Below are 27,220 nucleotides of genomic sequence, written 5' to 3' on the forward strand. Positions count from 1 at the left end.
CTGTAGTGGAGCAGGTTGAGAGCTTCAAGTTCCTTGGTGTCCACATTACCAACAAACTAACATGGTCCATGGACACCAAGACAGCCGTGAAGAGGGCACGACAAAGCCTATTCTCCTCAGAAGACTGAAAAGATTTGGCATGGGCCCTCAGATTCTCAAAAGGTTCTACAGCTGCACCATCGAGAGCATCCTGACTGGTTGCATCACTGCCTTGTATGGCAACTGCTCAGCCTCTGACCGCAAGGCACTACAGAGAGTAGTGCGTACGGCCCAGTACATCACTGGGGCCAAACATCCTGCCACCCTGGACCTCTATACCAGGCGGTGTCAGAGGAAGGCCCTAAAAATGGTCAAAGACTCCAGCTACCCTAATCATAGACTGTTCTCTCTGCTACCGCAAGGCAAGAGGTACCGGAGCACCACGTTTAGGTCCAAGAGGCTTCTAAACAACTTTTACCCCCCAAGCCATAAGACTCCTCAACATCTAATCAAATGGCTAACCAGACTATTTGCATTTCACCCCCCCACCCCTTATTTTACTCTGCTGCTACTCTCTGTTTACTATCTATGCATAGTCACTTAAATAACTCTACCTACGTGTACATATTACCTCGACTAACCGGTGCCCCCGCACATTGACTCTGTACCGGTACCCCCTGTATATAGCCTTGCTATTGTTATTTTACTGCTGGTCTTTAATTATTTGTTACTTTTTTATATTTTTTCTTTAAACTTTGTTGGTTAAGGGCTTGTAATTAAGCATTTCACTGTACGGTCTACATCTGTTGTATTTGGCGCGTGTGACAAATACAATTTGATTTGATTTCAGAGATAGATGGGAGGGGTTGAGTGGAGCTGAAGGATGTTGACCATTAGTTTACTACAGTTAGGAGAGTGATGGTAGGGTTAGGTGAAAATAATAAAAAATAATATATATATATGGGGGATTGGAAATGATGCGAAAATTACACTGATGGAAGCCACAATCTATCTGCAATATTAAAGCTGATCTACCCCATTAAAATATATATATTATGTCCCCCCCACTTCTAAAACCAAAGTTGCGCCAGCGTTGCAGCTGAGTCATTACAAGGAATCCTGTCGATGAATGCTTCGTAATCACGGGCACCTGAGCCTGTGTAGGGATGTGACTGAAGGAGTGGGGTGGTTATGATTTATTTTTGTATTATCTTGTTTCAATACCCCGTACAGTAAGTAGGTGGCGGCAATACACCAATAGGTGTCGTCTGCCGTAGAACTTTAAAGAAGTAGTGCCCTCGTATCAACGTGGCGTTTGTGTCGAACTCGATGAAATTGGACTTTTTTAAAGCTAAGAGAAATAACTATTCTGTTACGCCAAGGTATTTATAGTCATTCATTTAAAGCATAATATCATATTGTGTTGCATTATTGCTTTTATTTGAGAATAAAAACAATGAATATGTTAAGTGGAACAGACAGACTGTTTAGATATGGTAAAATATATGGTTTTCGAAGTGCATGTTTTTACCTTCTTTTGAAATAACATGAGAAATGGCGAGCATGTTCACTACTCTTTTTTTCTAATCTATTTCGTACTTGTTTGTGCCTTTAGCACATCGTTTTTGGGGGGTTGCATTGTTGGGCTTGGACGCCGCTGCTTTGTGAACCTCAACAGTTGTTGCATCAGATTCTTAAGTTTAGCCTGCTTCCCAAATTAGACTAGTTTGAGTAGTGTTATTATATCCACCTGGAATGATGAAGTCGTCATTCATATTTTTTCAAGTAACTATCAAGTAGGCAGCATGTTAACTCTAAACTATGTAATAGAACGCTAAAGAAAAAACAAGACAGAGGACAACAGCACACGCAGAAAGTTGCAACGTGGTATAGGTAGGTATTTGCCATTCCATGGGAAAATGAAATGTGGGTGGACCGCAGCAGTCACAACAAATTACTTGGGATACAAACCATTATATAAGGTCTATGACACTGTTAAATAGCAGTGGCATAATAATGGGGGTATCATACCATATGCTATTTACATTGTTTTGTCTAATATATATATATATATATATATATTCTAAACGAATGACAATGACTTGTGGTTTATAAATATTTGAACGTGTTCTGTAATATTATTGTGCAACATTTACATTCATCACATAATATAGTTGATTCACATCAATACCACCTTAGGCAGATGAGAGTATGTATTTTAACCCAACAATAGTAGGCTTAGTAAAGCCATCGTCCAAGTGACAGCAAAAATAAGGTTAATATTATTTTATTTTTGTGGTAATATTTCAAAAGAAATTATGACAGGAAAAAAATATAATGTTGGAGGGATTTGTTGAAGCTAATTGAGTGGTTTCAAACATAAACCGACAAAATTCTCACATTCAGTACAGAATAATTTTGTTCCGCATAAGAATAATTGTAGCCCCTGCCCCCAAAATACGCGGCAGTGGAAATACACACGCCCACAAAAAAAAAACGCCTAATATCGTTTAATAATCTATACTAACTCTATTGTTCGAACCAGAATTACTTTTGATGTGAATTTGTAAGCGATCGCTCACATATTTTGATCCCACTTCTAGCTACATCACGGCGCAGGGAATCTGGTTGTAGCTGCATTGTTGAAGTTGGATTTGGTGGATGCCACATGGTTCGTTACTACTGTTAGCTAGCTAACGCTAGCTAGCTTGGAGTTTTTTCTTTTTACGTCGCTGGCGGTCCTTACCCACTGTTCCTACACTGGAAATATTGAATTAACATAGAGGTCAGGTGAGTCTTTTTCAACATGAAGACATGCAATTTTAGACAAATTGGAATTGAGCTGAGTGGCGTGTTGCGCTTAGCTGATGCAACCGGTTCATTTCACCCATTGTCAATGTCTTGTATCTGCTATTACTATAGCAGGCCACCTGTAATGTTTCGTGATAATACAAATTTGATGCTTCTACATGTAAAGGATTGGCGATTATCTGGTGATTTAAAGAAAATAAAAAACATAAGTAGTAATTGGATGAGACAATGTCTTATGTTGTCACGTGGTGAGTGCCCCTCCGAGTTGTCTGGGTGTTGTACAGTGCTGTGTTACAGTGGGAACTGGCTACATAATAACCCAAAATAAGTGCTATTTTGCTGTAGGGTCATAACATTTGATTTCAATCACATTTTGACAGCACCCCCTTTTGATTAGTCATGTGACATGAAAATGGAGGTCATCGGCCACTGAGGTATAAAACCCCTACCCTAACCCTTTCACCATTTTAAATGTAAACTTCAATGAGGTAGGGCCGTCCCAAGGATCCCAGATAACATGGACAAAAATAACGTCTACCTATGAACGGGATCCTTGGGACGGCCTAACTCTGACGTCACCCCATTGAAGTTGACATTTAAAATGGTTAAGGTTAGAATTTAGGGTAAGGTTGTCCCAAGGATCCCGAATTGCACTAACCCCCACACCACTTGTGGGTTTGCCCTAAGAGAAAACAATGAATATGCAGAAAAAAACTCATCCCTACTGTTAAATATGGTGGTGGATCTTTGATATTATGGGGCTATTTTGCTTCCACTGGTTCTGAGGCCCTTGTTAAGGTTAACAGCATCATGAACAAGTATCACCTTTTCTGGCCATGATGAGTTCATATTCCCAAAGTACTCATATAACAACCATGCCCATCTTTCATTTAATTGTGCCTATTAGGGGAGGGTGCTGAAGTATTGAAAACAGGTTCCAATAATGTAGACTCTTGTAGATTTTATTACTTCTCAAACAATCTTTCTTTGAGCAATTATAAGTATAAAAGTGTAATGTAAAAAATAAACATTCAATACAATATAGCTCAGTATTTGTATTTATTTTATACAGTCTTTTTTGCTCATCTTTGTCAAGGGATCCAAGAATTCCAGCCCCACTGTATTGGCCCATGGTAGAAGTGGTCAGAAAATAACTTTTTGGACCCGTATGCCAACACATTTTGCTCAAAGTTTACCCGTTTTGAATACCCTACCATGAGACACCCATGTCTCCATCGGTTGAGACACCGCATACTCTTGAATACAGGGTGGGTGTAATTTTAATAATACAAATATAATTAATAGAATGACTTATCCCTTCAGACCATTGCAATTTAGCTGGTACATCGTTGACATTTTAATTGAATTGACATTTTTGCTTCCAATTGCTATCACAAAGATGGCTGCCTGTCAATCCACTGTTGAATATCAACTTAAATGGTAATGCCTATTCTATTATCTATATTTCTATCGATTTCCTATGGAAGTTTAACAGTAATTTAAAACAACAGATATTGTCATTTAAGTCAACATTCTCTGTGTGGACCTTCAACCATCTTTGTGCTACCATTTTGAATGTTGATGTTTACATTTTAAACCCACTTTAGTACGTTTATCAGTCTAAATATGACACCCACCACACTGTATTCAAGAGCATGTTGACTTAATTGATGACACAACACAAACACCTCTGATGAAAAATAGTGTCTAAGCTACAGCATATGAAGAAAACATTGACCATTGACAATAAAGGTATAAAAAAAAAAAAATGAATAAATTATCAAATAGTTTGACAATCCTATTTGTAAGCGTTTAAATAATACCAACTCAACCATTTATCTTTTCCAGTAATGAAGACATGGTTGTTTCATGGTAGGGTGGAGTATGCAAAACTTGGAGCCCCTCTATCTCCTAAATGTTTTGGCATTCGGGTAGAAAAAGTTATTTTCTGACCACTTCTACCATGGGCAAATATGTATCAAAAGTTTTATTCTAATCCAAAGGGGTACAGTCAAAGTGATTGAAATCAAATGGAACAACCCTGTAGCTAGGGTTGCACATTTTGGGGAATATTCAGAGGTGGAAACTTTCCGTGTGAATATATGAGAGTTAATGGAAATGTATGCAAATTAATATTAATACCATTTAAATGTAGATGTTTTTTTGCATTTGATATATTTACCATATCATTTGGAGACGAACATAAACCTTTTACCTTATCATAAGTAGACAATTGCAAATTATTAAATCCTTCCAATAGAAAAAAACCCCAATTCAGTTACGAATTGAACATTCATTAAATGAGTTGACTTCACATGGGATGATTTCACTGAGCAACAAAATGGAATATTGAATGATCCCAATGACCTGTAAAATGATAGTCTAGAAACTAAAGCTTTGGTTGTCTTCCTCTCAGGCTATCATGTCTTCTCCCTGGACCTCCTCAATGTCCACCTCTTGAACATCAGACTCTGAGGCCTCATCTTCACTGTCGCTTTCCAACCTTGTTGAGGTTAGCTTGTTGTCAGGCTCAAAAAGCCTAAAATTTGCCCAGATGGCAACCACTTTTTCAACCCATGTATTGGTCAGCCTTTTGCGTGCTTTGGTGTGTGTGTGTGTTCCCAAACAAGGACCAGTTGCGCTCCGAGGCGGCTGATGTTGGTGGGATTTGGAGGATGATGGCGGCAACAGATCCACAAAGTCTGGTGGCTGATGTGATATGTTGGCACGACTGCCATATTGCATCTCCATCCTAAAGCACTTGCTTGGAAGTGTACTTCGCCAGACTGCCAAGAACCTTGCCCTCATCCAGGCCAAGGTGGCGAGACACGGTAGTGATGACACCATAGGCCTTGTTGATCTCTGCACCAGACATGATGCTCTTGCCAGCATACTTGAGGTCCAACATGTACGCTGCGGCGTGTATGGGCTTCAGGCAGAGGTCTTCACGCTTTTTGATGTATTTCAGAACTGCAGTTTCCTCTGCTTGGAGCAACAGTGAAGTGGGCAGGGCAGTATGGAATTCTTTTCTTACGTCTGCAAGCAGAGTCTGAACATCAGACAGGATGGCAGTGTCTCCCTCAATCCGTGCAATGCTTACTGCTATAGGTTTCAGTAGTTTCAGGCTGCTTACCACTCTCCCAAAATACATCATCCAGGAGGATCCTCTTGATTGGGCTGTCCATATTGGCAGACTGTGAAATGTCCATTTCTTGGAGAGACTCCTTCCCCTCAGACAGACTGTCAAACATGATGACAACACCACCCCAACTGGTGTTGCTGGGCAGCTTCAATGTGGTGCTGTTATTCTTATCACTTTGCTTGGTGAGGTAGATTGCTGCAATAACTTGATGACCCTTCACATACCTAACCATTTCCTTGACTCTCTTGTAGAGTGTATCCAATGTTTTCAGTGCCATAATTTCCTTGAGGAGCAGATTGTGAGGGTAGGACTCTTCCACTTTAGACCAAGCAGCCTTCATGTTCGCAGCATTGTCTGTCACCAGTGCAAATACCTTCTGTGGTCCAAGGTAATTTTTGACTGCCATCAGCTCATCTTCAATGTAGAGACCGGTGTGTCTGTTGTCCCTTGTGTCTGTGCTCTTGTAGAATACTGATTGAGGGGTGGAGATGATGTAGTTAATTATTCCTTGCCCACGAACATTCGACCACCCATCAGAGATGATTGCAATACAGTCTGCTTTCTCTATGATTTGCTTGACCTTCACTTGAACTCTGCATCCAGCAAATTAGTAGATAAAGCATGTCTGGTTGGAGGGGTGTATGCTGGGAGAAGAACATTCAGAAAACTCTTCCAACATACATTGCCTGTGAGCATCCGAGGCATACACAGCTCGAGCAAAGGCTGTGTATGACTACGTTCCTCCATTGAGTCAAAACTTCTGATTCCTGGAGGAACGTGAGCTGTTGCTATCGATAAGGTGTCTGATTTGTATCATTTTCACCTCGAATAGAAATAGAGGGACTTTTGTCAGAGGGTGCTTGTTGTGAGCGCTGAGGGAACTTTATGCACTTGGCCAGATAATTCTGCATCTTTGTTGCATTCTTCACATATGATTTGGCACAGAATTTGCAAATGTACACAGCTTTTCCTTCTATATTAGCTGCAGTGAAATGTCTCCACACATCAGATAGTGCCTGTGGTATTTTCCTGTAAAAAAATACAATTTCATATACAGATAAATAGTTAAGCAGTTAGATAAAACAACTCCTTTGTAAGATAAATGTTTTTAAATGAAACATGTATGGAAACAGGTGAAATAACACTCCTCAGTTGGCAGGCTCAAGTAAGCTAAAACCCACATGGTAGCAAAAACTAACTAGCAGAAATTGTTAACAAACAATGATTTAAACACACTTTGCTGTAGGATACTATTTACTAGTTAACTTCTTATGGCTGCAAGCCCGACGTCGGTACACTTATGACAACAGCCAGCTCAAGTGCAGGGCGAGAAATTCAAAATATTTTTTTTTTTAAATATTTAACTTTCACACATTAACAAGTCCAATACAGCATATGAAAGGTACACATCTTGTGAATCCAGCCAACATGTCCGATTTTTAAAATGTTTTACAGGGAAGACACTATGTAAATCTATTAGCTAACTACGTTAGCAAAAGACACCACTTTTTTTACTCCACCAGTTTTTTACTCCATCAGTAGCTATCACAAATTCGACCAAATAAAGATATAAATAGCCACTAACCAAGAAACAACTTTATCAGATGACAGTCTGATAACATATTTATTGTATAGCATATGTTTTGTTAGAAAAATGTGCATATTTCAGGTATAAATCATAGTTTACATTGCAGCTACAATCAGAAATTGCACCGAAAGCAGCCATAAAACTTAGACACCAACGTCAAATACCTAATTACTCATCATAAAACATTTCTGAAAAATACATAGTGTACAGCAAATGAAAGACAGGCATCTTGTGATTCCAGCCAATATTTCCGATTTATTAAGTGTTTTACAGCGAAAACAAAATGTAGCGTTATATTAGCTTAGCACAATAGCCAGAAACACTTGGGCGCCGACGACTAGTTCACATCTACGACAGATATATGAAATAGCATCATAAAATGTTTCTTACTTTTGCTGATCTTTCATCAGAATGTTGGACAAGGTGTCCTTTGTCCAGAACAGTCGTTGTTTGGATTTAGAACGGCAACTTTCCCTCTTCATTTAGCACGCGCACTAGCCAAGTGGCACGGATCTCTCCATCGTCAACAAAGTCAGAGAACGGAACACGGCAAAACTCCCGAAAAAATTTCAATAATCTGATTAAACTATATTGAAAAAACATACTTTACGATGATATGGTCACATGTATCAAATAAAATCAGAGCCGGAGATAGTAGTCGTCCATAACGGCAGCTAAACAGAAGGCAATCCCACTGTCCACCTCGCGCTCCCAAGAGTACCGGAAATGAGGGACACGTCATACAAAGAGCTTGTATTCCAATTCAGACCAAGATAAACACGAAATTTCTTCTCTCACAGCCTCTTGACATCCAGGGGAAGGTCTATGAAGTGCACGTATACTCTTACGTATCATGCCCATGTATAGGCAGGAAGTAGAACAGAGCATCGATTTCAGACTTTCCACTTCCTGGTCAGGAAGTTTGTGCCAAATGAGTTCTGTTTGACTCACAGATATAATTCAAACGGTTTTAGAAACTAGAGAGTGTTTTCTATCCAATAGTAATAATAATATGCATATTGTACGAGCAAGAATTGAGTACGAGGCCGTTTGAAATGGGCACCTTTAATCAGAGCTACTCAATACTGCCCCTGCAGCCATAAAAAGTTAACAAAAAATCATGTATGTCATATAAAATATATTCACCCCACCCAGTATTGTAATCCAAACTTACCATTTAGCATGTAGTCCTTGGCTCAGACAGTGTAGTAGTGTGAGCTCAATAGCTTCTGAATAGTGTGCAAGATCTTGAGAATCAGCTGTACATGTGATGGAAGAATGCACTGTGCATGAAGACGGTTGCAATTCCATTGAATTGGGGATAGTTTAACCAAAATATGCCACAAGACCTAGAATTGTCTTATGTGTATCCCACAAAACAGGTTCGCTGTTAAAAGCTAACTTTTTTGATGAATTTAAGCAAAATTCCCGGGCTTAACCCCCCCATGGAAAATTTCAGAATTTTTGGGGGGAATTTGCCAGAAAGTTTCCGAGCCTTTGCAACCCTACCTGTAGCTAAATGCTGCCACAGTGCAACACCGAACAGAAAAGTTTTATGAACTTGGTGAATTCATGACAAAGAGAGGTGGGGGAGGCTACTACAAATAGGTTAAGTCTATTTGAATTCAATCACTTTTTGACAGCACCCCTTTTTGATTTGAACGAATCCTTCCACACATTTCCCTAATGTAGAAGTGCTTAGACGGTGACTTTGGGCCTGAATGCCAAATCATCCAAAAGATAAAGGTACTTAGTTGACCCGTTTTGCATACCATGAGACATCCATGTCTTCATACTGGAAAAGATAAAGGTTGGGGATTGATATCAGCTTACAAACAGGGTTGTTAAACTATTTAATCATTTCTGGAAATATGTTTTATCACTAAATTGTAATGTAAACTCTGATTTAATATTTGCTGATGTTGTAGCTTAGACCCTATTTTACATGGTCTAAGGTTTTTGTGTTGTGCTTGCCATCGGTTGAGACACATGAATACAGGGTAGAGTTTTGACTGACAAGGTGACTGAAATTTTTGTTTGATGCAAGAAACCATTTTACAAAATGCATTATTATTCCCATATCATTATTACAGAGAATCAGACAAATTATACTACCTCCGCCTATTGGCTTATTCAAGCCTGTCTCAAAATATAACACTGCCCCTTTAAGACAACTCTTTACCTGACTCGCTTTTCAAAGATGTCTAGAAATGTACACGCTTTGTGCTAAGTAATCACTCCCCCATTGCTTACACAATTATCAATAACTGGGCTAATAACTCACTAACCAGCAAAGGATATGAACAAAATGCAGCTCTTGCTTTGATCTCAAAACAAGGGCATCTACTCATGACCATAACTGTAAACACAGTCCAGTTCAAAGTAAATGGCACAGATCCATATGGCAATGGTCTATTTGCGTATAGGCCTACTGCAGCTCTGATTGGCTATGCCACACTGGTATGTGTAGAGTACTGGCAGAGTCATGGCAATAGAATCCCTATGCGTTCTGCCTACACCATCTCTTGCATGTGTTGTTTTGTTTTCGACATGTTGCAATGAAAGTGGCTAATACGTTGATTCGATCACAATTGCCACAGTAAAGGGAAATTTTGATACTGTTAACTAACAGGGAAAACTAGAAAGTTGAGTGAAGTTCAATCTCGTGCTTCTCTTCTGCGCTCAGTCCCAGGGAGCTGCGTGGCAGTCTCTGGGTAGGTGCCCGTAGTTTAGAGAGAACATTGCTGTCAATCCTCCATAGGAACCTTTTGAAATCATAAAGACAATAGAATAGACATTACCATTTAAGTTGACATTCGACGGTGGATGTACCAGCGGTCATCTTTGTGGTAGTAAAAATGTCAATTTCAGTGATGTACCAGTTAAATTGCAGTGGTCTGAAAGGATAGGTCCTTCTATGAATTTTATTTCTATGATTGAAATGACACCCACCTTGTATTCAAGAGCATGTTGTCTGAACCGATGGGGAGCACAACACAAAAACCTCAGAAGTGAAATAGGGTCTAAGCTACACAGTGTTACTTCAGAAAGTATTCATACACCTTGACTTACTCCACATTTTGTTGCACTACAGCCTGAATTCAAAATTGAATATAAAAAAAAATTCTCACCCATCTACCGTAATTTCTGGACTATAAGCCGCTACTTTTTCCCACGCTTTGAACCTCGCGGCTTATACAATGACGCGGCTAATTTATGGATTCTTCCCGCTTTCACAAGATTCATGCCGCAAAAAAACTGAGCACCGTCACATAATGTGACGTAAATCGAGCGCACTCAAACTTCCCATCATTCTGATTACGGTAGTCATTTTGTCACCCTCAACAAAGTATTTGCAGCCACTCGACATCAGTGTAAATCGTGCATTTAAGGTGGCGCTCCGTGTTCAGTGGGAGGCTTGGATGACAAGTGGGGAGAAATCCTTCACTTAAACGGGCCGCATGCGAAGAGCAACTTATGGTCAAGTCTGCCAGTGGGTCCTGACAGCGTGGAGCATTGTCAAAAAATCCACTATCAACGGGTTTCGAAAGGCTGGACTGCTGCGTGTTGAAGAGGGCAGCATGAGCTCAGCGGGGAATTTGCCTCCGGATGAAAGTGACGAGAGCGACAATGAAAACGATCCAACATCGGATGAAGCAATTCTGAGGCTATTCAACTCCGACACCGAAGGAGATGACTTCAGTGGTTTCAGTGCACAGGAGGAGGAAGGTGGTGACCAATGACTTTCTTGGTAGGCTACTGTTTACTGCTATTTTTTTAATTTTTGTTACAAGCCATGTTTCGTTTAAAGGCTGTGTAAAGTTCATTTGTTTCAATGTACCGGTAGGCACCTGCGGCTTATAGACATGTGCGGCTTATTTATGTACAAAATACATATTTTTTTTAAATTCAGTGGGTGCGGCTTATATTTCAGGTGCGCTTAATAGTCCAGAAATTACGATACACACAATACCACACAATGACATTTTTGCAAATGTATTGAAAATGAAATACAAAAATATCAAATTTACATAAGTATTCACACCCCTGCGTCAATACATGTTAGAATCATCTTTGGCAATCGCTGTGAGTCTTTCTGAGTAAGTCTATGAACTTAACACATATTTGCACATGAATTGTAAAAAAAAATATTCAAGCTCTGTCAAGTTGGTTGTTGGTCATTGCTAACCAGCCTTTATCAAGTCTTGCAATAGATTTTCAAGCCAATTTACACTACATGACCAAAAGTATGTGGACACCTGCTCATTTGAACATCTCATTCCAAAATCATGGCCGTTAATATGAAGTTTGTCCCCCTTTTCTGCTATAACAGCCTCCACTCTTCTGGGAGGGCTTTACACGAGATGTTGGAACATTGTTGCAGGGACTTGCTTCCATTCAGCCATGAGCATTAGTGAAATCGGGCACAGATGTTGGGCGATTAGGCCTGGCTCGCAGTCGGCGTTCCAATTCATCCCATAGGTGTTCGATGGGATTGAGGTCAGGGCTCTGTGCAGGCCAGTCAAGTTCTGCCACACCGATCTCGACAAACTATTTTTGTAGGGACTTTTCTTTGTGCACGGGGGCATTGTCATGCTGAAACAGGAAAGGGCCTTCCCCAAACTGTTGCCACAAAGTTGGAAACACAGAATCGTCTACAAGGTCATTGTATGCTGTAGCGTTAAGATTACCCTTCAATGGAACTAAGGGGCCTACCCGAACCATGAAAAACAACCACAAACCATTATGCCTCCAACAAAATTTGCAGATGGCACTTTGTATTGGGGCAGGTAGCGTTCTACTGGCATCGGCCAAACCCAGCCAGATTTGTCTGTTGGACTGCCAGATGGTGAAGCGTGATTCGTCACTCCAGAAAAAGCGCTTCCAGATTCCAATGGCGGTGAGCTTTACACCACTCCAGCCAACCCTTGGCATTGCGCACGGTGATCTTAGGCTTGTATGTGGCTGCTCGGCCATAGAAACCCATTTTCATGATTCTCCCGACGGAACGTTCTTGTGCTGACGTTGCTTCCAGAGGCAGTTTGCAACGGATTTTACATGCTTCCGCACTCTGCGGTCCCATTCTGTGAGCTTGTGTGGCCTACCACTTCGGGGCTGAGCCATTGTTGCTCCTAGAGGTTTCCACTTCACAATAACAGCACTTACAGTTGGCTTGGGCAGAAATGTGATGAGCTGACTTGTTGGAAAGGTGGCATCCTATTACGGTGCCACGTTGAAAGCCACTGAGCTCTTCAGTGATTCCATTCTATTGCCAATGTTTGTCTATGGAGATTGTGTACATTTAACCTTGTGTTTTAGGTTATTGTCCTGCTGAAGGGGACAATTATCTCCCAGTGTCTGGTGGAAAGCCGACTGAACCAGGTTTTCCTCTAGGGTTTTGCCAGTTTCTTTTCCAGTGATGAAGACATGTATGTCTCATGGTAGGGTAGGGTATCCAAAATAGGTAAACTTTTAGCACCATTGTCTCTTGAATGTTTTGGCATTCGGGTCTAAAAAGTCACTTTCTGACCCCTTCTTTCATGGGCAAACATTTATGGAAAGTTTTCAATCAAAAGGGATGCTGTCAAAAAGTGATTCAAATGGATTTACCCAATGCACTTTTTGCTTGGTGTGCCCACTTTCGATTTACCCCATGCATGTAGTAGCCTATATGCATGTGGCATATTACTAGCCACACTAAACTTTATGGCTGAGATGATACCAGTATCGCAATTTTTTTTCCCATGGCAAAAATTGAAGCAGACAACTCTGTTCCTTTAAAAACCTGCTGCATGTAAAATATTGTGTGCTATAGCTTGGAAAATAAATTGTCATCCAGATACACATTTAATCTTTGTTTCCAACATCAGGGCTGTTTTCCTAAAGAAGTTAAATCTGCTTCGTGTCTGGTTTCCTTGCCATGATACTAATGAGTGTCTCGATACTGGTATTGTCCCGGCCCTACTAAATTATATTGTTTCCATCTTTTGATAGATGGAGAAGCCTCCCCTGCCCAATGACGATTACACGGCGGTGACACCAGAGACTCAGCTGGGCAGCTTGGCTGGCGAGGATAGTCAGGAGGGCGTAGTGGAGCCCCCCGCCCGGGATGGGTGGGACAGTAAAGTGGAGTATTTCCTGGCTCAGGTGGGGTTCAGCGTTGGCCTGGGCAACGTGTGGAGGTTCCCCTACCTCTGCCATCAAAATGGAGGAGGTGAGGATGGTGTCAATCAGTGGGTTTTACATTTGAGTCATTAAGCAGCCACTCTTATCCAGAGTGTCTTACAGTAGTGAGTACATACATTTTTGTTTTTTTTTCTCACCTGGGCCCATACTCATGCATATTGGATGAATATTCCTGGTCTAGGATCAGTTTTGCCTTTTTTAGATCATAATGAAGAAGATTACATGGATAAGGGAGACCTGATCCTAGATCAGCACTCCTACTCTGAGACGTGTTATAAATACTGGCAAAGGTCTGAGGCGGCAAACTACTTGAACATTTTCTTCTAATCTTTGCTGTCAATGCATTTGTCTTGGAAAACAATAACTCAGTATGCCTTTTTAGTGCATCTTCAAATGTCCTAATGGATTTACCAATATGATTCAATTACTATCCTCACTGTCATTAACTAACACTTGGCACAAGGCCAGTTTTGTTTTTAGCCCTCATGAACAGTTTTATCTTTTTCTCCTTCCCACAGGGGCCTTTCTCCTCTTGTACGTGCTGCTCATGATCCTTGTGGGCATTCCCCTGTTCTTCCTGGAGCTGGCGGCTGGTCAGTCCATCCGGCAGGGCAGCATCGGAGTGTGGAAGCACATCTCTCCCAAGCTGGCGGGGATCGGCTACTCCAGCTGTGTGGTGAGAGATTTAACAATGTAGCTGTCCGCTAGTCATACAAACTCCGGTCACCTGGGCCGGATTCATTGCGCCAATTCTGTTGCAAGAACTCTTAAACGAAACAGGGAGGATTTACCTGAATTTGTCCCAGAGCAAACGAGTTTCTATTTTGTTTTTATACGGATTCCGTAATGAATACACCCCTGACCTGACCACACATGGTCCAAGGTCAAGGAATAGCAATGCTTCAGTTTGAGCATGAGATTTGAAATCCTATGGGCGCATTGCATTTGACTTTACATAACATCACTTGACTGGAGAGCGTTCTAATAGAGTTCAAAGTTGTATCCCGAACATGTTATAAATATCAGGGTGTCGTATGAACATGAAATGCCTGGTAGGAGATCCTGAGGGAGACAATGTGTTACTAACCCATGTAAACTTTTCTCCTTTTCAGGTGTGTTTTTTTGTTGCTCTCTACTACAACGTGATCATCAGCTGGAGCCTTTTCTACTTAGGAAACTCATTTCAGTATCCACTACCTTGGCAAGAGTGTCCTGAATACGGTAACATAACTGGTAAGTAAACACTCCCATAGCAACGACCCATCAGCTGTGTCTGAAAAGCCGCCGTATTCCCTTTATCAGGGATGGGCAACTTTGATGTGGGTGGGGCCCACAAAAAATATCTGAACTCATCATGAGGGGCCACAGTGGGTCTGCAGTACCCAGATTGACAGCGGCAATTATTTTTTGGGCAATTTAATATTTAATTATAGGGTGGAGCCAAATGTCTTCAGTTATTTTATGATATTTGATGGTCAATGCATCGGTAATTCGACCATGCTGACGGCAAGTTAAATAATTTACCAGTCAAATTTTTGGGGCTGACACGAGCTAATTGAGTGACTGTCAGTGACTGACATAACAATTGGAAAACTGCTGATGCGCAACCACGTTTCAATTGCACCTGCTGTATTCTGACTGTTGACAAACAGTAAGTTGAGACCCCGACCGAGTTCCCCCAAAATATTTATACTATATATAACTTTTTGTGTGGAAATTGATTCTTGGGGGCCACCAGTTTCGCCATCCCTGCCCTATATAGTGTACTATATAAGGAATAGGTTGTCATTTCGGCTGCAACAATCTTCTTCCATATTCTTTGCCTAACATTTTCACCTGACCATTGCTTTGTTTCTTAATCTCAGTGAAGGAATGTGTGGCCAGCAGTCCTACCACCTACTTCTGGTTCCGGAAGGCTCTTAACATCACCGACTCCATCAGCGAGACGGGCGAGTTTAACCCTGTCATCACCTGCTGCCTGCTGGCCGCCTGGACCATCGTCTGCTTGGGCATGTTCAAGGGCATCAAATCCTCTGCCAAGGTACTGAATGTTCCACTTAAAGGGGAAGTTTGTCCAAAATCCACTAACTCCCAAGTGATTCCATACATTGAGTCTAGTTCAGTGGAGTTTGCCCTCTCCTCCAAATGTCACTGTTGTTCGATAAAATATCCAGAGAGATGAAGATGGTTAGTAGCAATTAGAAATTGTAAATACTCTCGCTGTGTATGTGTAGCAAGCATTTAAGCGATGATGGATATGAATGAGATACGCAATCTGAAATGATGGGGACAGAAAACCGAAGGAATTCTAGAAGTTACAGATGTTGCTACCTTATTTCCATGGGGCAGTGCCAAAATACAAAGGCGTGTTTTGACAAGTGAAAGCGACAGCGCAAGCGTGCGGAGCTATGTAGCCCGATTGTTGACGTTCGAGGTGTTCTTATTGTGTTATTACCATTGCACCATGTTATGTAGACATATAGACCTAGGTGCTCTACAAGGTAGAGTATATGACGGGGGTTGAGAGACAATTAGACATTGTCACCTTACATTGCAGATTAGAATATCCCCAAAAACATTGTGATAAATAAACATAGGCTATGTAGTGGTTTGGGATAATGTGAAAACATAAACCCACTAACGGTCCCGCTCATAGAGGTTTATGATAAGAGATCATTCAGTAAAGTTTAGCAATTTACTCGTTAGATTATTGTCCATTTTGCCCAGGTGGAACAGGAAATCTGAATCAACCCACCCAAGCAAGGACTTCTATACCCTCAGCTTCAGTCTGATGGAATGACTGAATCTGTAACTATGTGTGGGCTGAGTCAGACTCCGATAAGGGCAAATTTGCTGGGTAAAAAAAATATTTGTAGATTTTAGTATGGCCATAGGCCTGTCTGTGTAAATGTTTGGAATGTTCCCATTCGGGAAATATCCCACTGAAGTCGAACTTCATGGAAGCCTTTAAATTCCTTCGGTACTAAAGAATTTCTCTAGATGGAGAACTACAATCAAAATCACATAGCATATGTAATCAGACTCATGGTTGACTAACTCGATGGAGATTCAAGAGATCCTTAACAGGGATGCAAACTAGTCACCTTTTGGCGAAATTCGCCGTTTTGAATCCGAAATAGGTGACATACGTGATTCGTGTAGATCTGATGAGAAAAGTTGGGGCGGGGGGTTTTGGATGACTCCTGGCTGTATGCGAACGAGTGGTGTGCGTTTGGAGCAATACTGGCTGTATCCAAAGCTCAGCCAATCGTTCACATAACAGAATACAGCACGCGACTGAAGAGAGAAAAGACAATCAACTTGCTAGTTACAGCATCAGCGTGCGCTCTGGAAAGAGTGGAAAGGCAGTTTACCAATTAATTTACAGCAGCAGCACGTCCCCTGAACGATAACGAAGAGGTAGGTGAGAAGCCTGACCACGGAGACGGGTGAGAAGGTGATGGAGCGTAACAAGTTACTTCATAAGCTGTAACCGAAAAACAACTGGCATTTGGAAAGTTTTGAGGTGAGGGAGAAAGGTGGTGGAACAAGTGCTGGTAGCATTGTTAAGTGTCTTGCTAGCTGGATCGAATTATCCGTTAGCTAGCGAGAGAAATGTTAAGCAACATTAGCCTACTGATCAAAGAATTGAGTTTATGGTGTTAAAATTTGCTGGCTAATCAAGTCAGACAGCTAACGTTAGCTAGCTAATGTTACAACATCAGATGAGCTGACGTTAGTAACCTAACCAATACTATTAACGTTAACTGGTAAAGTTATAACGTTACGACTCATTGCCGTTCTTCAAGTTATAACGTTCGTTTGTTACTGGACCCTGGGAAAATATGAAATGTTAAATAGCTAACTACTATCTGTAAACGAATGTTTTCCCTCTACAGTATGTGGTTAATTTTCAGAATGAGAGAATTAGGTGAAAATGAGGCATTGCTTGTTAAACAAGTGGATTCAGGGATCAAGTGTAGCTGGAGTAGATAAAAAGGGGTATGCCAGGTGTACTCTGCCTGAAAGAGATCAATTATGCCAACAAAGGGAATCATGGTCTGCTGGCACATTGTAGAACAGATGTCCACAGGACAGTGTATGATGTGCAGTGTAGCCCAAAGATATTGCTTTTGTTGTATTGAACTTGACAGTAACGTGTGTGAGTGAGGGGGGGGTTATTTTATGTTTTACTCAGTTTATGGTATTTTTGCACATATGTAGCCTTGTGCACTTGATCGATGTCTACTATAGTGGCCACTATAATAGAGCAAAAATAAAATGCTTGCTTGTTTCATTCTATTTAGGATGTTTTTCCCCCCCAAATGCAGTATTTAGATGTGTGTGAACACAAGCATTCTATTATATAGGCTGTCATGGCTAACTGCAATATTAGTGTATTGTTTTTTCTCAAGACTTGAGTGTCATTTGCAGTAAAGTCTAGGCAACAAATAACATTGGATTGCTTTCTTTACATTTTTTAGGTGCGAGTTAGGTTCACATTAACCACTTTTTATTTTACACAGACGGATCATGTAGATCATATTATTTGTTTAATTAGTTAAAACCTGTATTTCCCCTCTAGCAGGGATTTTCTACGTGTTTCAGTGAAGAAGAAAAAAGTGTCACGTTTTTGGGCCCTCACCAGTTTGCATCCCTGTTCTAAATGAATGTTTTCCCTGCTGTAAGCCTTATCTACCCCTCCTTCTCTTCTCGTCCAAGGTGATGTATTTCTCCTCGGTCTTCCCCTATGTGGTGCTGCTGTGTTTCCTCATCAGAGGGCTGATGCTGGAAGGGGCTGCAGAGGGCATCAAGTACATGTTCTACCCTAAGGTATCATCATCATCCACCCAGCACACTGCTTGTATGAACGATAGTTATAAGGGAAAATAGAGGGTCTGGAAAGCCAGAACCTGGCTAATACTAATCCATACAGCCTGCTTAAGCACACACACATAACAAACCCTGTTAGTGTGTTTTGTAACTGTTCTTCTGATTTGCTCCAAAGGGGTATGTGGTTCAGAATTTCTCAGCTTTTGAAACCATGGCAATTAACAAACTAGATACACTGCATGACCAAAGTGTATGTGGACACCTGCTCATTGAACATCTCATTCCAAAATCATGGACATTAATATGAAAGACTTTCCATTAGACGTTGGAACATTGCTGTGGTGACTTGCTTCCAGAGGCAGTTTGGAACTCTGTAGCGAGTGTTGCAACCAAGGACGGACGTATTTTACACGCTTCAGTGCTCAGCGGTCCTGTTCTGTGAGCTTGTGTGGCCTACCACTTCGTGTCTGAGCTGGTGTTGCTCCTAGACTTTTCCACTTCATAATAACAGCTCTTAGTTGACCGGGGCAGAAATCTAGCAGGGTTAACTGACTTTGTTTCTCCACTGACTCTCTCCCCCTCACTCTTTTAATCCCCTCGCTCTCTTCACCTCCCCTCTTTTCTCCCTCCAGCTGGAGATCTGGGGTGAGGTGCAGGTGTGGCGCCAGGCGGCAACGCAGGTTTTCTTCGCCCTGGGCCTGGGCTTTGGCTCGGTCATCGCCTATTCCTCTTACAACCCACGCAGCAATAACTGCCACCGCGACGCCCTCACTGTCTCCACCATCAACTTTCTCACCTCTGTCCTCGCCACGCTGGTGGTGTTCGCCGTGCTGGGTTTCCGCGCCAGGGAAGTCGCATTGCGCTGCGTGACTCAGTGAGTGTGCTTTTTGCTCAGAACTTGGGGGCCAAATAAAATCGCCCACGGTCCACCAGTTGGAGTAATCTGTTAAATGCCATGCCTACTCGGTCAGAAAACCTTGGGCCGTTGCTAAAATGTACAATGAACTGACTGCTTGTTCTCCACCCTCCCCTCTCTCAGTAACTTGGAGAAGCTGTCGGAGCAGTTCTCAGTGGGCCCTCTTGACCGGGACCTGCTGCCCGTGATCAACATCTCTGACCCCAGCTCGGACCCCCTGGAGGCCTACAGGGACTGGTTCAAGGTTCACGGAGCCAAGGTCCCTGGCAACCTCACCGACTGCAGCCTGGAGAATGAGATGAACAAAGTAAACGGTTGATCTTGCGTTCAAGCCTGCCTCTTCTTTTACTGCATCTCACTCTATATTCTTTGAGTTACAGCTTTGTCCTCTTTATTTGGAAACCAAACTAACCTGCCTGTTTGTTGCTCCTCCCACTCATTATGAATTAACAAATTACATTTTAGTAGGTTTATTGCTAAAATGTGTATATAAAATGTAAAGATAAAGTTTGGATCTGTTGAGATGCTATGTCACGATAAATGTAAATCTCTTTCTCTCTCTCTCTCCCCTTCCCTTTTGCCTTATCCTTCCTCTCTCGCAGGGTGTGGAGGGCACAGGGCTGGCGTTCATAGCCTTCACAGAGGCCATGACTCTGTTCCCGGGCAGTCCCTTCTGGTCAGCCCTGTTCTTCCTCATGCTGCTCAACCTGGGTCTTAGCACCATGTTTGGCACCATGGAGGGCATCCTCACACCCCTCACCGACAACTTCAAAGTGCTGAAGCGCCACAAGACCATACTCACAGGTAAAGAGTGTCTCGTGACCCAGTCAGGCAGCCTAACGTGAGTTTCTGACCTCAAGTTTGTGAACATATATTTTTTATCTACCAATTTTCCTTGACGAGAAAATTGATAGATTCCCGTTCAAAACGGAACTGCAATTTAGAAATAATAATTCCAGCGCAAAAAATCTGGCATGACTATACCACTGTAAATCGAGAAATATACACATTGATCGAACTGTTTGATGTATTGGGAAAGTATTCAGACCCCTTGACTTTTCCCACATTTTGTTAATTTACAGCCTTATTCTAAAGTGGATGAAATAGGTTTTTTTCTCATCAATTTACACACAATACCTCAATGACAAAGCAAAAACAGGTGTTTAGAAATTTAAATTACATTTAAATAAGTATTCAGACCCTATACTCAGAACTTTGTTGAAGCACCTTCGGTGCTGCACAAGCAGTGTGCAGAAATGTTTTTGTACCCTTCCCCAGATCTGTGCCTCGACATAATCCCCTCTCAGAGGATTATGGACAATTCCGTCTACTTCATGGCTTGGTTTTTGCTTTGACTTGTACTGTCAACTGTGGGACCTTACATAGACAGGTGTGTGCCTTTCCAAATGATGTCCAATCAATTTAATTTACGCCAGGTGGACTCCAATCAAGTTGTATAAACATCAAGGATGATCAATGTAAACAGCTCAATTGAGTCTCATAGCAAAGGGTCTGAATACTTATTTACATAAGGTATTTGTTTTTTATTTTTAAAACATTTCTAAAAACCTGTTTTCGTTTGTCATTATGGGATATTTTGTGTAGATTGAAGATAAAAAAATATTTAAATAAGGCTGTAACGTAATAAAATGTGGAAAAATAGAAGGGGTCTGAATGCTTTCCGAATGATCTGTATTTGTTGTAATTTAATCCAAGTCACCACCATATTTTGTTGATGTAGCCTAGTTTTTATGTAGGAATCTGTGAAGCACTGTTGGCCAACTGGTAAATTGTTGAGGTTATTACAGCCTAGTGAAAATGGTCTGTTTTTACTTTATGATAAGGCTTTGACAGGGAACATATCAGATTCTCCTTTAAACAAAGCAAGGAGCGGAGATTCAGCACCATGGATAGCGCCGCGGTTGATCAATTCCGCCATGCTCTTGCTTTTGTAGTGTAACATCATGGAACAATGTTACAAATGTCTACGCTATTTAGGACCCAGTGTATCAGCCGTTTTGTTAAGTGAGCGAGTAGCGCACATATTTTGAGCCTCTGACAGTGCCACACAGGTAGTATGGAGATTGTCTACCGTAACTGTGTCGGTCTCGTGTAGCCTATTCATGATAGTCTGCAATTCAAGCCATGAAGTATTCTATTGGGGACTTTATGTTGTAAATATGGCAGGCTGTTAGCGTTGTGATGACTGGTCTTATGTATGAATGAAGCCATAGAGTTATGTCCAGTTCATGTAGCTAATCGTACGTGCCCATTTTGCATTTGTGTGTTATAGCAATTGTATATTATTGGCCCGTCATTATTTTTCTCAGGAAACAGGAAGGAGCTTGGTTGGGAAATCTCGGGATACTGTTTACTGGTATTAAACCCTATTTGGGAACCACTGGAAGAAAACTACAGGTCAAGTACCCTAAAGGCTTATTCACGTTGGCAGTTAAGTGTCTCAAATCCAATATTTTTCCACCTTCGTAGGTGGTTTGAATGTCCATGCGACTTGTCTGAACGGTCAAATCGGATGTATTTGGCCTCAAGTGGTTTTTAGACTTATTTGGCATATCTTGTTGCTTGCTAGCTACTCTGACAGTTTTTACAATAACATGTAGTATCTAACTAGCTTGTTAATTGTTTACAAACAAATTGAATGTGCTATAAAGCTAAACGGAAATATAAACGCAACATGTAAAGTGTTCGTCCCATGTTTCATGAGCTGAAATAAGATCCCAGAAATGTTCCATTCTCACAAAAAGCACATTTCTATGAAATGTTGTGCACCTTCCTGTTACTGAGCATTTCTCCTTTGCCAAGATAATCCACCGGACAGGTGTGGCATATCAAGAAGCGGAATAAACGGCATGATCATTACACAGGTGCACCTTGTGCCGGGGACACAAGGCCACTCTAAAATGTGCAGTTTTATCACAACCCAATGCCACAGATGTATCAAGTTTTGAAGGAGGGTGCATCTTATCCTTTGAGGCTTTAAGTGTTCTTACATTATGATTTTGAACATTTAAAGAAACTGGGAAACGTCCATGGCAGGCTTACATGAGTGATGGGCAGCACGAGCACCACTTAAGTTGTTTTAAGTATCCCTATTATTACGGGGCTATCACACTAGTGCGCCTGCGCAGCAGTCTCGTTGTTGATGAGCCTGGCCTGAGTGCAATGGCAACCATGTAGTGTGCTAATACAGTTTAGTAAACTGGAACCTTGTCGTTGTGTCATTTTGAGTTAACAACCACCAATCAGACTACACCACTGTGCACATGTTACGAATCCCTTTGGCCCTGCAGTCTAGGGGGGATGGATACGAGACCTGTAACAACTCATGCAAATTATAACAGTGAAAAGGAACAGTGAGAAATAATAACCACAGACAACTTAAATCTACCGTCAAACACTCATGTTTTTTGTTTAAACACACGGTAATGGGGAGGGGGGAAAGGGGCTGAGCTGGACCCAAGGAAAGAAACAATAAATATCCAAAAACACCCCTAAGCTAGACTTGCCTGCTTCAATACAGCTAGCTAACTAACCAATAAAATACAGCGGGTGGTCCGCCCAGTTCTAACTAGTGTTCTTAGACAAAGTATTCCTACGGGTACTGTATGCCCATGGGCGACTTGGCTTGGTACCCCCTTTTCCCACCATCAAACAAACAGTCAAACACCATAACAAAACATACTCACATAATACCGAACAAATGTGACATGTAGGAGCAAAAAAAAACAAAAGAGAGCTCAATCCAAAGAGAGAGATTCAGAGAGATTGAATGACAGAGAGATGGAGTTATTGAGAAAACAACTGACTGGCTTTTTAAACCAAGGGGATGTGATTGAGTAAGGCACAGGTGTCAAACTCATTCCAAGGGGGGCCGAGTGTCTGCGGGTTTTCGCTCCTCCCTTGTACTTGATTGATGAATTAACATCACTAATTAGTTAGGAACTCCCCACACCTGGTTGTCTAGGGCTTTATTGAAAGGAAAAACCAAAAACCTGCAGACACTAGGCCCTCCGTGGAATGAGTTTGACACCCCTGGAGTAAGGGAAAAGGAGCAGGTGTGTCTTAAGATTGGTGACTGATTGGCGGCACCTGTGAATAGGGCAGAAGGAAAGAAAATACACACACAGGATACCTGTATCCGTAACAACACGCCTGTCATTACTATGACAACTAGTGTAGCCATGTCAGCAAATGACTGCTGTCTGAACAAACACATCCGATTTGGTAACTTGTAATTGGTGTTTAGACTGTCAGTATTTCAAAAGGGATTTGAAAAACAGTCGAAGTTCGGTAGCCCGAAGTCTACGCCCCTTCGTCGGTGATTGGTCAACTACTTACTACTCCCAGTAGGAGTGGGACCTATGGACGGGATTCTTCAATTAAGTGTTTGTAATTTAATGAGAGAGGACTAGTTTTCATACAACATTTTTTCACTTGAGAAATACTGCACCAAACATCTTAGTTAGATGTAAATTTGCCTGACTAAGGCCTGCTTGGTAAAAACATCAAAATGAATTACAGATTTCTTGATTTGTCTATTTTGAGGAAGTGTGTCCTGGCTGAGTTGTTGCTATGGCGTCTCAAGAAGGACAAACATTGCCACTTTTTTTTTCTTCTTGTTTTTCAAGCAGAGGTCTTTTCAGAGAGTATGCGAGGCACAGACGTTCGCTTCGCCTAGGAGCAAACCAAATTTTAATATGCGGTCACGTTTTATAAGATGGCATCATAATGGGGCCTGACTGTTAGTCCTGACTCGTCTTTAGTAAATATGCCAAGTATATCTGGGTGGGATCTGTAATGTTCTCCCTCTATCCCCCAGTGTGTAGCTGCATCATCGGCTTCCTGATTGGCATGCTGTTCACGCAGCGCTGTGGGAACTACTTTGTGATGATGTTTGACGACTACTCCGCCACCCTGCCCCTCATCATCGTGGTGGTGTTTGAGTGTTTCAGCGTGTCCTGGGTGTACGGTGCTGACCGGTAAGAACCTATTAGCTACAGTGACTGCATGAACCACTTGGCACACCTCAGAAATTAGATGAGACAATTTATTTCACAAAAGCGGAATATTCATTAAAGACATCCTCCGGTACTTTGGCGACTAGTAAGTATTTTTTGAAACCTCCCCTTTGTAGTGATGTGTCAATGTGTAGTTCATACATGCATAATCTATGAGCAGATTACCTAAATTAGACACTAAGTCCCTAGTTTTAAAGCAATTGTTTTTTGGAAGATGTGCGGTGCCACTTTCCCTACATTTACCCCCACATGGGCCAGCCCCCTAGCAATTCGAGTTTCAGCCAATGAGCTTCAGCCCCTTGCCATTTGAGTGACAGCTAGCAAGACACACACACAGTAGAGCCAGAGAGAGAGCTATGACGTGGTGCACATATCTGACATTTTCAGGGACCACATTTGGCTCGTAGGTGCTACTTTCAGAACTACTGGCTAAAAATTGTACAAAAGTACCGGAGAATATCTAATGAAGAAAGGTAATCATATTTGAATTATTCAAGGTAGAACGAAAGTGGCTCCAAATGTGGATTTAAAACATTGATCCTTCAGGTTGACTCGCTGTGTCTGTTTCCCCTGGTCTCTCACTGATCATTGCCTTGTATATCTGAATGATCAGGTTCCTTGATGACATAGAGAAGATGCTGCACTGGCGCCCTCCTGTGGTCTATAAGTACCTGTGGAAGTATGTGTGTCTGCTGGCCATGCTGGGACTGCTGGGAGCCAGCCTGCTAAAGATGTGCTTCAAACGGCCCACCTACACTGCCTGGAACAGAGAAACGGTTAGGCAAAACTAGGCTGCTCATTGTCCTCAGTTTGGATCGTATTATATTTAACCAATAAGGCCAGAGGGTGTGGTATATGGCCAATATACCACGGCTAAGGGCTGTCCTTATGCTTGATGCAACGCGGAGTGCCTGGACAGCCTTAGCCATGGTATATTGGCCATATAATCACAAACCCCTGAGGTGCCTTATTGATATTATAAACTGGTTACAAATGTAATTAGAGCAGTTAAAATAAATATTTTGTCGTAACTGTTGTGTACGGTCTGATATACCACGGCTGTCAACCAATCAGCCTTCAGGGCTCGAACCACCCAGATGTATTTAATCATCTCGGTCTCTCCCTCAGGCCTCAGAGGTGACTCTGGACTACCCTGACTGGGCCCTGGGTGTCTTGGCTGTTTTGATCATATTCGCCACGTTGCCTGTTCCCCTGGGCTACATCCACTCCACCCTGAGGAACAGAGCTAGACGCAACTCCATAGGAAGTGGCCTGGGAACCGACATGGGGGGCGTATACACTAAGTGCAGCACCGTGGAGTGTGACACCCCCGTAGCCGCCCTATTGGACGAACACCTGGAAAGGAATAGAATACCTAAGGATTCTCCCTCGCCATTGGCCGAGGAGAACCTCCGGCTCCTCCCACAGAGGGAAGGGGAAGAAGATATAGAGGATTCAACTAGCGTGTGAGGGGGAGGAAACAAGGAGAAAACAGAAGGACTAAAAGAGGGAAATATGAGCTGCTAGTTAGCTTGATGTCAGATGTTACATCATGGTACCATGAAAGAATGTATACTGAGACGTATACATTGAAAAATATATTTTAAAGATCAAATTACTAGTTTTAAAAGATCCTCTGCTTTCAGATGTTCTCTATTTTAAATAATATGAATGTAGCCATGTTGGGTTACATTTCATTTTTTATGCTATAGTCCAGAGAGGTGAAAAACTGCTTGTCAGTAAAATCCCTAAGGCTCAAACTGTTATTCATAAGTGAGGAGATATGTGTTGCCAAGACGTTGCCTCAAATGTTCAAAGCTGCAACCCACCTAAGGTGTTTTTCCACACCACTGTACTTGGTTGCTTACAGATAAGGCTCATGATATGGGGCAGTAAAGAACTCTTAAGGACTGGAATATTCCCTCCCACCACAGGTTGGGCGGAAAAGAATAGTTCCACTGTACGATTGTGTTTCAAAGCGAAAGCAGTTACACAGACCGCCCCTGTAACATGTCCTGCAAATATGTGTTGAGGTAACTTGAATGCAGATGCAAAAGCGGTGACAAAATATTTTCCTGTTTGCCTTCAGTAATAATTCCCATACAGAACAGAAGTCATCCACGCACTTGAAAAATGGCAAGTGTTTGTTTTAACCTAAATGTTAACGATCCTTGCCAAATTGTATATTGTGCCACTTTGTTGGTAATATGTAATTTGTCCTGCTTTTCACTTTGAAACACAATCAATGGAACTATACTTTTCCGCCCAACCTGTGGTGGAAGGGAATATTCCAGTCCTTAAGAGTTCTTTACCACCCAATATCATGAGCCTTATCTGTAAGTAACCAAGTATTGGATGTTAAACATAAGTGGTGGGTTGCAGGTTTGAAGGTTTGGCAACACATCTCACTTATAAACAACAGTTTGAGCCTTAGGGATTTTATTGACAAAGCACAATGGTAGTAAGGTGCCAGTATCAATTTGATCAGTATAGGAGCACGAGCACCTGTTTGTGAAGTTGGAAAATGGATCTCCGCACACTCAGGATCAATACACAATTTCCAATTTCTTTAGGCTGCGCTTTCAGTCGTCAGACATTTATCAGAGCATGAATGATTTCTTTACACACATGGTTACAATTTAGCTTCCTTTTACTTGAGCCTATTGGTTTTGATTCAGTTTAATGTAAGTGAAATGTTTCAAAGTGGCTCCGTATCCTCAATACTG

At 41.7% G+C, this 27,220-nt stretch overlaps 1 protein-coding gene across 2 annotated transcripts; it reads left to right on the top strand.

Annotated features, from left to right (window-relative positions):
- The first annotated feature begins 1,264 nt into the window (after nucleotides 1–1,264).
- On the top strand, nucleotides 1,265–26,394 carry LOC120046240 (sodium-dependent neutral amino acid transporter B(0)AT2-like). 2 transcript variants are annotated; one of them, XM_038991304.1, is made up of 12 exons: nucleotides 1,265–1,361; nucleotides 13,515–13,734; nucleotides 14,225–14,382; nucleotides 14,819–14,939; nucleotides 15,572–15,747; nucleotides 18,429–18,539; nucleotides 19,172–19,413; nucleotides 19,579–19,762; nucleotides 20,058–20,259; nucleotides 24,296–24,455; nucleotides 25,108–25,270; nucleotides 25,623–26,394. In XM_038991304.1, the coding sequence occupies exons 2-12, from the start codon at nucleotides 13,515–13,517 to the stop codon at nucleotides 25,962–25,964; spliced, it is 2,079 nt and encodes a 692-aa protein (XP_038847232.1). In that variant the 5' UTR covers nucleotides 1,265–1,361; the 3' UTR covers nucleotides 25,965–26,394. The 2 variants fall into 2 exon arrangements, with proteins under 2 accessions (XP_038847232.1, XP_038847233.1); XM_038991305.1 differs by lacking the exon at nucleotides 1,265–1,361 and adding an exon at nucleotides 2,331–2,769.
- Nucleotides 26,395–27,220: the final 826 nt, after the last annotated feature.

This window comes from Salvelinus namaycush, chromosome 4, assembly GCF_016432855.1.
Source record: "Salvelinus namaycush isolate Seneca chromosome 4, SaNama_1.0, whole genome shotgun sequence".
Lineage (NCBI taxonomy): Eukaryota > Metazoa > Chordata > Actinopteri > Salmoniformes > Salmonidae > Salvelinus > Salvelinus namaycush.

Coding starts and splice junctions, on each gene's coding strand:
- LOC120046240 (XM_038991304.1), top strand. CDS start 13,515: ATGGAGAAGCCTCCCCTGCCCAATGACGATTACACGGCGGTGACACCA. Junction 20,260..24,295: donor CCACAAGACCATACTCACAG/GTAAAGAGTGTC, acceptor TCTATCCCCCAG/TGTGTAGCTGCATCATCGGC. Junction 24,456..25,107: donor TGGGTGTACGGTGCTGACCG/GTAAGAACCTAT, acceptor CTGAATGATCAG/GTTCCTTGATGACATAGAGA.